Source organism: Barbus barbus (genome assembly GCF_936440315.1).
Source record: "Barbus barbus genome assembly, chromosome: 43".
Classification (NCBI taxonomy): domain Eukaryota; kingdom Metazoa; phylum Chordata; class Actinopteri; order Cypriniformes; family Cyprinidae; genus Barbus; species Barbus barbus.
Genome location: NC_136721.1, coordinates 2,183,392 through 2,195,672, shown reverse-complemented (window position 1 = coordinate 2,195,672; position 12,281 = coordinate 2,183,392). Strand labels below are relative to the sequence as shown.

General features: G+C 38.8%; 1 protein-coding gene across 3 annotated transcripts in view; it reads left to right on the top strand.

The window, feature by feature from the left end:
- Window positions 1–1,117: 1,117 nt before the first annotated feature.
- LOC306862612 (rap guanine nucleotide exchange factor 6-like) overlaps window positions 1,118–12,281 on the top strand; it is a 94,814-nt gene continuing 83,650 nt past the window's right edge. For 2 of the 3 annotated variants that reach the window (XM_079405505.1, XM_079405507.1), the window contains exons 1-2: window positions 1,145–1,604; window positions 11,945–12,015. In XM_079405505.1, the coding sequence (XP_079261631.1) occupies window positions 1,500–1,604; window positions 11,945–12,015 (176 nt within the window). In that variant the 5' untranslated portion in view covers window positions 1,145–1,499. Of the gene's footprint in view, window positions 1,605–11,944; window positions 12,016–12,281 lie in introns of all 3 variants that reach the window. The other variant, XM_079405506.1, reaches the window with a different exon arrangement.

Below are 12,281 nucleotides of genomic sequence, written 5' to 3'. Positions count from 1 at the left end.
ACGCACTGGTCTCGTGTCCCTCAGTGATCAGTGTAGTTTAGTACGCACTGGTCTCGTGTCCCTCAGTGATCAGTGTAGTTTAGTATGCACTGGTCTCGTGTCCCTCAGTAATCAGTGTAGTTTAGTACGCACTGGTCTCGTGTCCCTCAGTGATCAGTGTAGTTTAGTATGCACTGGTCTCGTGTCCCTCAGTAATCAGTGTAGTTTAGTACGGACTGGTCTCTCATCTGTCTGATCAGTGTAGTTTAGTACGCACCGGTCTCGCGTCCCTCAGTGATCAGTGTAGTTTAGTACACACCGGTCTCGTGTCTCTCAGTGATCAGTGTAGTTTAGTACGCACTGGTCTCGTGTCCCTCAGTGATCAGTGTAGTTTAGTACGCACTGGTCTCGTGTCCCTCAGTGATCAGTGTAGTTTAGTATGCACTGGTCTCGTGTCCCTCAGTAATCAGTGTAGTTTAGTACGCACTGGTCTCATGTCCCTCAGTGATCAGTGTAGTTTAGTATGCACTGGTCTCGTGTCCCTCAGTAATCAGTGTAGTTTAGTACGGACTGGTCTCTCATCTGTCTGATCAGTGTAGTTTAGTACGCACTGGTCTCGTGTCCCTCAGTGATCAGTGTAGTTTAGTACGCACTGGTCTCGTGTCCCTCAGTGATCAGTGTAGTTTAGTACGCACTGGTCTCGTGTCCCTCAGTGATCAGTGTAGTTTAGTACGCACTGGTCTCGTGTCCCTCAGTGATCAGTGTAGTTTAGTACGCACTGGTCTCGTGTCTCTCAGTGATCAGTGTAGTTTAGTACGCACTGGTCTCGTGTCTCTCAGTGATCAGTGTAGTTTAGTACGCACTGGTCTCGCGTCCCTCAGTGATCAGTGTAGTTTAGTACGCACTGGTCTCGCGTCCCTCAGTGATCAGTGTAGTTTAGTACGCACCGGTCTCGTGTCTCTCAGTGATCAGTGTAGTTTAGTACGCACTGGTCTCGCGTCCCTCAGTGATCAGTGTAGTTTAGTACGCACTGGTCTCGCGTCCCTCAGTGATCAGTGTAGTTTAGTACGCACTGGTCTCGCGTCCCTCAGTGATCAGTGTAGTTTAGTACGCACTGGTCTCGCGTCCCTCAGTGATCAGTGTAGTTTAGTACGCACTGGTCTCCAGCAGCAGCTCGTCATGTGAATGTTGTTGAGGCGGCTCGGCTCGGGGCTGAACTGCAGTCATGGGCTGTTGCTGGACGCTTCTGCTCGGAGGATCCTATGAACCTCCGATTATTTATGATGTTTTACCGTCACGAATGGAGAAATTTCCCAGGAACGAAGGATTGTTTTTGGACAACTTTGGCTGTTTCTGATTCGCGCTTCGCTTCAACAGCGACTTCACTTCACATGCTAACCGAAGCTAACTCAAATCAATGCCAGATTTCCCGGACTCTTCAGGAGATTCATGATGACATTTTTTATTTTGTTTCATTTAACTTTTATATTTAACTTTATTATATCGACACACGTGAATATATGAAGTTTTTATATCCGGAAATCAGAGAGTTTAATATGAATTCCTCAGTGGATTTATCGCTGAAGAAAGCGCTGAAAACTGCTCCGACACGACGAACATCTGAGGTAAAAACACCCAATAAATACTTTATCACTACAGATATGACTAAAAGAAACACTTCAGAATGTCAATAACTCGCGGTAAACTGTGAAATATTAGCACAATGAAGTTTATTAGTTTCGATTCAGGATTCATTCAAAAAGATTCATGACTCGTGCTCGATGTTTGATCTTATTTATTTGATTGCAGCTGTTTTATTGATTTGTTTGGGGTCTCTAGTGATGTTTTTATTATTATGTAGTACAATGACAGATGTTCAGCTGCTCCACAGACTGACTCTCAGTGAAGTTAGTTACTGATCAGTAAACATTAGCTCAAAGTGTGAACATTTGAAAGAAGTTACGTGTTTTAAGTCTCAAGTCATTTATTAATGACAGAAATCAATGAAACTTTACTGCATTCCAGCGGTGCAGCCGCGGGCCGTGTCTCAAATCCCAGCGAGCTGACTAGATAGACATCGGCTAGCATTTCTGGGCCTCACGGTCTAAACAAACCTACTCAAATAGTTTAATATGCTGTATTTGGCGGGCTAGCCTGAATGACAGTCCTGCTATGACCCCTTTGTAGTGTGTACACTATGAGGTGATTCACACATCTGGATCAAAGCTGAGCAACACTACACAGACTACTTTAGACGTTCACTTTCAAATCTAGGCGGCTTTTAAGAAGACAACAATAGCATTTTTTGACGTACAGAGTAAATCAGGGTCATTAAAAGCATGTTGGAAGTTTGGCTTAAATATCAGTTCAAAGTGCAAAGGTTTGTTTTATCACTCAACAATAATATTCATTTTCAACCAGCCAATAACTGAGATGTTCACTTGCCGTGCCAAAATAATGACAGGGTTTCTGTGGGTCCTGAAAAAGTCTTAATTTGCCCTTCCACAAATCCAGGCCTTAAAAGGTCTTCAATCAGAGCAGAAAGTCATGGCATTAAAAGTTACATGCACTTCAATAAATGCATATCCTCCAAGACTACTTAAAATACTGATAAAAAACAACACATTTAGCAGTTATTTCTGTATTCTAGTTGTTGGGATCAGAGCTATTCAACAGCCTAAAGCTGTTTCTGTTAGTTAGATGTATTAAAAAGTAATGGAGATCTGTTGGAAGTTGTATTTCCAAACGTTGAAGTGTTGCTAATACAACTCATTGTGTACTCTATACAGATTTCTATTTAGAGACTGACGTATCGTGTTTATTCCTTAAATGTCTTGGTGTTTAAAAAGCCTTAAATTTACCTTCATAAAACATTCCAACATTTTTGTGAATTAAAATAATTGTTTTTGATTACACAAAGCTTGAAGTGATCTATATTGTAACTACATAAATTGAAAAAATCTACTTTTGAAAAAAAAAATATATATTTTTTCATAAAGTATTTTATTTCCAACATTTTTGTGATTCCAAATAATGTTTCTTTACAAAAATCTGGAAATGGCATATATTAAAACTACATAAATATGATCAAAACAATCCTTAATGATGTTTTCAAGGCCGTCACTAGTCATTTTTGTAATTTCAACCAAACCTCATCGGTGTTAACCAGCTAGATATCATGCTCTTGGTGACATATCAGCTGAGTTGGCAATGACAGAAAACCAAAAGCTTGCGTTTGCAAAGCACTAAAAGAGGTTTTTAGTGGCAGTAAAAGGGCAGCGGACCCAAAACTGTGCCACCCTTGTTGTCGAGTTTGATTAAAGCAGGTCTCTTCCGTGCCATTTTTGGGAAGTGAGTTTAAGAAACCAAGAGAAGCTGGTTTAGGGCTGGTCGTCTGTGCTTCATTGAGAGCTTTCTGCCGCACTCATGTCTTTCTCCAGAACAGCGAGTCTGTGTTTACAGGTAGTGAGCAGCGCTGTGGATGTGTGCGCTTTATTTCTGATTGTCTGAGTGCAGTGAAGCTGCTGATCAGACTCACAAACACAAACTGCACCAGCTCTCTTTGCTCTGATACTAAGTTTACAGATGGGTCCAGATGGGTGTGTCGAGTATTACGTAAGAGCAAAACAAATATTCCTTGTCACAATTTGCATAGCATTATGCCGCCCGCCTTGTCCCTCAGGCTGCTTTGCCTGATGAGAGTTTGATGGTGCGCTCAGATGTGCTAAAGACAGTGCAGACTCAAAAAACGCAGATTGTGGCACAAATAAAATTCTCAAAATCCAGCAGCCTATTGCACAAAACCCTTTATGGTCAGGAAATCCTTAGCGATAATTTACTCATAACTGCTCTCTTAGCTTAAGGGTTTTTGTGCAGATATTTAGATTCAACAGAGGACCTGTAAAGTGTGTATTTGAACTTAATTTTGCTTGTGAAAATGTTATTAGCGTGGCTGGTTCACATGGAGCCGCTCCATTCAGTTTGTGTTTACTTTTAGCAGACTGTTGTGTTTGTCCACATGTGCTGGACAGTATTTCTCTATAATACTTTTGCATGTGTAAAATATTTTTTAATTAATAAATAAATTACTGAGTGCACCTTTAACTGCCAGAAAATAGTTGCATTACAAAATCAGTATGATTTTGTCTTGTTTCTTTTGACATGAGACTGAGGTATTTTCATAATTAAGTAAATGCTCTTAGATGCCATTGGAACTTCCACTTTAATTGGTCTGGTTTACACTTTTTTCCATTTAAATTTTTCTGGACTCTGTTTTTAAATAGTATTAATTAAAAACATGTCTAATTAATTGAAATCGTAACACTTAAATAAATGAGATTTAAAAAATGTTGTCCTCTGGAGCTCAGCGGGGACGCACAGAAACCCCTTCCCCTTCATTCTGTTTGAGCGGCCCACACCCGCGCAGCTCCTGACCTCACCAAACCGGCACATGCTTTATCTTTAATTGCAGCGGTGCAGAACATCACCCAATCAATCTGATCTTCTGTGTTCATTTCTGTAGCTGCAGATCCTGCTGAAGGCTTATCAGACACTTCTGCTTTACTAGGTCAGCCTTAGGGGGTCTTAACCAGTTCTGCAGCCAGGTGTCATCTGGAGAGAGATGAGAGATAATGACTTGATTTATTCATTTACTAATTGTCACCCATCCATTAAACTAAGTGATTAAAGTGCCCCTATTATGGATTTTTGAAAATGAGCTTTCATGCAGTGTGTAACACAGCTCTAAGTGAACGTGAAACAAAGTTTTAAATCTGAAAGTGCACCTTGTATAAAGTTATTGTCTCTCAAAAGAAAGCGTCGACTCTGAATCATTGAAAGGAGTCGTTTCTAAAACAAATCCCAAGCCGTTTCATGTTGACATGAAACATTAGCATATTGCCCGCCCACTTGTTGCACGTGCAGACCTGGGGAAACTTGATTTTCGTGTTGGTATGAATGAAAATGCAAATTCATTCTTTGCCACTAGGCGCCGCTTTTTAGCGGTAAAAGCTCACAAACACTGCTTTAAATGAAATCGACCAATCACCGCAGATTAGCGTCACGCAAAGGAGTGGTTTGGAAAAATGAATCGTTGAGCGAATCGTTTGGGAGTCATTGATCAAATAAGGTAAAAATAAATGCATAGTATAAGAAAATTAAAGTGTTTTTTGATCTTGCATGCATGACAACCTTTTGTTGGGGACTCTCAAAACCAAAATATGAACCTTTCATAACCCATAATAGGGGCACTTTAATGTCCACTATCCAGTGCTGAATTTCAGGACTGTTGTACATTGACACTGAATGTGACGTTTCTTACACTGTCACTTTCTCCAGCCCTTTAACAAAGTACCTAACAAATATTCAATAAAAGCACCTGTGAATTCAGTGCAAATTTTTATTAAAATGTTAGCCATTAATTTGTCCCTCAAATCATACGCAAGCAGTTTGTTGTGTGCTAGCTAGGTTATTGTTGATCCACACAGTGTGTGTGTTTTTCAGGTCTTTTAGCATAAGAAAACACTGAATCACTTACTGACGTGACAGAAAAGCCAGGAGTCAAACTCATTCAGCTGCTTGTCTTGTGACTCTGTGGGCTAATAGTGATTTCTCATATTGAGCATGTTTGAAGCTCAAGAGCTGTCAGAAGGCTAAAACTAAATTATAATTTTATACTTAAAGGGATAGTTCACCCAAAAAGGAAAATTCTGTCATTAATTACTCACCCTCATGTCGTTCCAAACCTGTAAGACCTTCGTTCATCTTCGGATTAAGATATTTTTGATGCATTCTGAGAGCTCTCTGACCCTCAAGCAAGGATCCTAACACGATCAAGGCTCAGAAACATAGCAAGGGATCGCTAAAATAATCCATGTGACATCAGTGGTTCAACCGTAATTTTACGAAGCTACAAGAATACTTTTAGTGCACAAAGTAAACAAAAATAACGACTTTATTCAACAATTTGTTTCCTCTGCGTCACCCTAGCGCCATTTTTGGAGAGTATCACATAGAATCACAGGAGCACAAACCAAATAAATATCTTAATAGAGAAATTAATTTCTTAGTTTCTGCATGTTCTAATGAGTGATATTGTTTTAAATCATGAAACGGGTTTGTGTTGCCTGACTTGTGTGACTCGTATATTCAGCACAGTTTGCAGTGCAGTCTGCAATATTAATAATATTAATTGTCTTTTGTCTTTTAGAAATGCACATTTGACCGTAGCTTAAGTTGATAGTAGTAGTAGCTTGAGTTAGGATGCAGATGTAACTTTATGTTCACACAATGTGTTTAAAAGCACAGTTTTTCCTGATGGTCTAATAGGGCCGGATGAATTATCAAAATAAAACCAAAATCGCGATACAGCTTAGTGTGATTATGAAACGGCAAAGGATGTGTCATACGTCAGGCTGAGGCTGTAAACTGACTCCATGTTGAACTACAATGCCAGTAGGTCATGCATGTCCATAAGCTGTGCTGGTAAAAGACAAAACCAACATAAGAGGACAGAGAATAAGGTCAAACCTGAAATGTTAGTTTTGAGTTGTTTTGATCTCAAGGCATGCTGGGAATGTGAGCGGCTCTTTTTACAGAACTTTTTGATACATTGTGCAGTCCTTATGAACCATTCACCAGTTTCCTATTATCTAACTCATAGAAACTACCTAGAATAATCAAACTCCCAAAAAACAAAACCCCAAAATGTTGTTACATTAAAGTTATAGTTTAGTTTTGCACAGAATAAACTAAATACGTACTTTATAATATACATAAATAAATACTTTTATTCGGCGAAGACCGTAAAGACACTGTTACAGTCTCTATTTCAAATAAATGCTGTTCTTTTGAACTTTGTTCATCAAAAATCCTGAAAAATAAAGTGTATTGTGTTTTCCACAAAAAAAATATAAAACAGCACAACTGTTTTCAGCTTTGATAATACTCGGAGATGTTTCTTCAGCAGCAAATCAACATGGAACGATTTCTGAAGCATCATGTGACACTGAAGACTGGAGTAATGATGCTGGAAATTGAGCTTTGCATCACAGAAACGAATTCCTTTTCATATAACAGAAAACTGTTAATTGTACTATTGTTGCTGCCATGTCCTGGTGACGCTGTGTTTCGTTGTGAAAGCAAAACTACTTTGTTTGGGCTTCCAAAAGAGGGCACAACTAGAAATCAGTGATTAAGTTGTATTTACAACCCTGTTCCAGAGCAGTACAACCCAAATATTTGAGTGTGTGCAGCGCATTTTACGGAGGACTATTTCCTGAACCTGGCAGAGTAGCCTACAATGCAGTGGGGCAATTCCAACTTTGTAAGGACAGGCTGGTGCTTCTGACTCACAGCCTGTAAGTATGCTTGCTTATTTATTAAAGAATTTGCCAATGACTATTCAAATGCGAGTTTTGAGCAGTATCGAGTAGGGCTGAGCGTTTAATTCCATTTGCGATAATATCGCAATATGAAAAAACGTGATTTTTCAACCGCAGAGGCTGCGATTACACTGTCAGGTGACACGCGAGAGCAAAGAGATGTGTTCGACTTGAAGATCGATCGGTGTATGATATCAAAGTACGGCGAGCGAAAGCATAAGGAGACGTCCGTTCTCTTATAGCTCTCGCAGTATTTGATGACACACAGCGATCGGTCTAGCTGCGCTGCTTCAAGTCAGACATATCTAAGCAGTCTTCAGAGGAAGCATCAAGTTGGCACGCTATGTTGCCAAGTCTGCAGTTTGCGGTCTTACATATGCAGAATTGATCGTACTGTTGTTTTAATTGAATAATGTGAGTATTGTGCTTTTTATGTCTCATAATCACACAGCAGCCTTGGGACTGAATGCACAAACATGTCAACTACAGCAATTTCACATGCACATCTACAGCTTACACGTTTGCATTTGTGACTCAGTATTGGTGACTCAGAGTCAGAAGGCCCCGTAAACTCGAATATGTTCAATTTTTTTCCAGAATAAAAATCAAGTTTTGTTTACCTTCTGAAATGTACTGTGACTTATATTCCAATGAAATATAATTTCAAACGGCATAGAAATATACACACATAACATATCAGTTCATAGGGGAACTAAAATACTAGTTTATAGTGTTTAGAAAGTTTCTAAATGTGTTGTTTTATTTACTGGTATTTTACATTTTTTCCCTCAATGTAATAAAACACAACTTCAAAGCAAAATGCAGTTGGGACTTATACAGGGTTTTTCCTCTCAACAGTGCAGTTTCATTAGTCAGGTGGGATGTTTCTTCCCAAAAAATACCGTATTTTGCTTCTTTTCTTTCAGGTGACGTGCCACTGTGCAGCACTAAAGTTCAGTGGGTTTAACAACCAATTTGCTCTATATTGTGTCATGAATTATATGTAGGCCTATCGCATCACTAAACCGTCGAAATTGACTGCAGCAGATGTTTGCCACAAATACTTTCTCTGATCGAGGCAGGATTAATCCTTGATACAATACATTGAGGCAGGATCAAATCCAAAATCTTAAACTATACCACTGCAGACAGTACACAAGACATGCTTCATGTCACGCTGATCTGCCCGATCCTGATCATTGGACTGATGGTTTAGTGCTGCGGTGTATTGTGGGAGCGTACAAGTCAGAGCATGTAAGGAGTGTGTGCATGTTCTGTTTCCCATGTCATTCAGCGCACTAGAGCTGTTCCTGTGGCCCAGTATCTGCATCATAGTGTTGTCAAAAATATAGATTTTTTTGATGCAAATTGATACTGAAATATTTCAGTAATACTGAATCTATTTCAGTACTCAGTACAGCAGCTCTTTCTCGCTCTCTCTTCTCTCTGACAGTGAGTATTTAAATTAAATAAGTATTTGTAACCCTGGACCACAAAACCAGTCATAAAGGTCCTTTTTTTAAATTTAGATTTATAAATCATCTGAATGCTGAATAAATAAATGTTCCATTGATATATGGTTTGTTATGATAGGACAATATTTGGCAGAGATGCAACTATTATTTACAAAATATCTTCATGGAACATGATCTTTATCCTAATGATTTTTGGCATGAAAGAAAAAATATGACGGATGAGTGGGAAAAGTCATGTGACTGAAACAGATGTATAATGTTTTTGTATCGCGAGTCGTTGTTTTCACCGTTACGTCTGCAGATGAACAGTGATTGTGTAACTTTCCATCTTCTCCATGGCAGCGGGAAGGTTTGTGTTTCCTGTATGGTTTAGCGTGGCACGGCTCCTGCCCTCTTGACTTTCCATGCCACATGGCACTTTCCTTCCCACTGCACCGTCGTCGCCTATTTCACTCATTATTCTTCTGATGAAGATCAGTGCTCACGCTCCTCACTGTGAGTGGGATTAGTTTAGCAGAAAACACTTGACCGGCCCCAGTATACATGACCAGCTACATTCATGCTGCAGAATGTGCCGTCACAGGGCATTCTGGGTGCTTTCTTACTGGCCCAACTTCTGCTTTCAGTGTGCATATGTGGGATTTTTGACGTATTTTTGACGTATTTATTGTCCAGCAGGCAAAACTGGAGCAAAACTGCAGCTTTTTGGATTTGTGGTGGCATTCTTTTCACAGTTAAGTGATACGTTTTGAAAACTCACACTTTAGAATGATCACACTTGTAATACCAGTCATTCTTTTAAAACCTGGTCTCGTGCTGTCATTACAGTTGCACATATTTTCTTTCTAGCCATATATAACCACAAAAACAGGTAATTACAACATTTGCTTTAATCACCAAAACACAACTGTATGATCTTCTTTTAATTTAGTACATTCCTTTAATCAGTTCATTCAGTGGCGAACAATATTTATACATGTTTCTACATGTTTCGGATATATTTGACAAATTACAAATCTTTCTCTCTCTCTCTCTCTCTCTCTCTCTTTCTCTCTCTCTTTCTCTCTCTCTCTCTCTCTCTTTGTCGAGTTCAAGTGCAACGTGAGCTTTACTATCATTCTGCTATTACACAGACACCTCACAGGGCCAGATATATATAAAAGCAAATATAAAAGAAGTAATCAAACCAAACGTCATTTGATTATACAGGCATTTAAAGGAATAGTTCACTCAGATATGAACATGTGCTGAACATGTGCTCACCCTCAGGCCATCCAAGATGTAAATGGGTTTGTTTCTTCATTGGAACGGATTTGGAGAAATTTCGCGTGAAATCTCTTGCTTCGATTATTGCAGTGACACACCTTTTAATTTTAGAAAATGTTAACTGGTGGACTGGAGTGGTGTGGATTACTTGAGGATTATATTGTGATGTTTTTATCAGCTGTCTGACGGCACCCATTCACTGCTGAGCAAGTGATGCAATGCTACATTTCTCAGACAGTAGAAAAAGAAACATTCATGGAAAACTGTATATACCTGTATACACAACAATATAAAGATATACAATAAAAGAAATTATGTAGATGCTTCAGACAACTGTAATGTATGTACATGTAAACATATGTTTCTCAGGTGACTCTGGGTAGCAGTCTGTTTGTTTGGAGCATGCCAGTCGCACCAGAGTTTAATTTAATTGGTCCTGTGTCACAGCAAATTCCATCCAAAGTCCGAGATTGGTTTCATTTCACCTCTGGAGTGAGCTTTTATATTGTTTTCTCCATGGAGGAATTAAAAAGTAAATCACAAACTATCAGCATTTTCCACTTCTAATCTGAAGCAATGTAAGACCATGTTTTCAAGGTTGTGTTTCAAACACTAGGAGTCGTGTGTAGATGTTGTTTTCAGTTCAGATGTTGGTTTACTTGTCCATGTTTCTGAATGGATGTTTTGTAGTGAAGTGCACAATGGCTGCTCTGTCCAGTCATGAGTTGAAGTGTGGTGCGGTGCGGTGGTGGAAGCAGCATCGTCTGTTTGCTCATGTTTCTCTCATTGTCTGTGTTGTTTGATCTGTTTTATTTGGTCTTTGTCAGTATTTCCAGCATTGTGTGAATCACAGGAGGCAGAGAAGCCTTTCAAAGATTTGACTAGAATCCAGAGATGAAACCTGAGTATTGATAAGAATTTTAAAAGCAGACTTATAAATCAAATGACCAATGTCTTTGCTGCTGAGTTCTGACCTTCAATGGTGCAATTCAACCACAGCAAAAATGACTTTAGATAAACATAACATTTGTTTCACTTATTTTATTGCTGAAGAGTATTTAATTTTCATCATGCAGTTAAGAATGGCAGCACATAAAGGTTTGTTTGAGCTGCGCCCTCTACTGTACAAACGTGAATTTATATTTTCTTCAGCCTGACGTGTTTTCATTTCATTTTTGGTGTGAAAGGGCTTTTACATTTGCCAAAATAGAATTTTTAATATTAAAAATAAACAAGCAAGCCCAGCCCAGATGAGAAAAAATAACACAAACGTAACAAAATGCATTACTTTCCATAAAAGTAACAAAGTAATGCAATTAGTTACCTTTTAAGGGCACACAATACACAATATTGTAATGCATTACTTTCAAAAGTAACTTTCCCCAAAACTGAACCTGATATGATTTATTTAGTTGTATTTCAACATTGTAATCTGTTTATATAACATTCTGACATTTAATAACGGTGCCATATCTTCATGCTGTTGCTTAATAATAATCTGTGGCTATATCAATACTAAAGATTTGTCTTTGGAGCTTGTAATAGATATACTGTATTTCTCTTATTCAGTGTATCAATGCTGTGTATGATCTCATTCTCTTTACTGGTCACCGTTATCTTTGATATTCATCATAATTATTCATAACTGTTTTGAATTGAATGTTAGTACAATGTAAAATGCACCATAATTTTGCTTCAGCATGTTACTTGGGTTAGAGGGACTTTAAAAATAAATAATGGCAATCTGATCAGCCAATCACAGTGTGAACAAATGATCCTGATGCTGATCTGGGCTAAGAGAGTGTCTGGTGTGGCTCACTAATGTGTGTTTGTCTCGTTTAGGACCTGAACACCATCTACTCTCATCTGTTCCACATGGATGTGCTGTGTCACCTCAGAGAACATCAGCTCAGGTGAGACCCACCTCAACATCACGGCCTTAATCTGATCAGAAACCGATGCATCAAATGGTGCTTAACCTTCAGAAAATGATTGTCTGTCAACCTTAGGACATCAAAATATTAGGCCTATATGATCACACTTTCTTTAGTTTGGGGACCAATTCCCACTATTACCTAACTATTAACGATAACTTTTGCCTCAATAAACTTCTAATTTGCAGTTTATTAATAGTTAGTAAGGTAGTTGTTAGTTTAAGTATGGGGTCGGATTAAGAGAC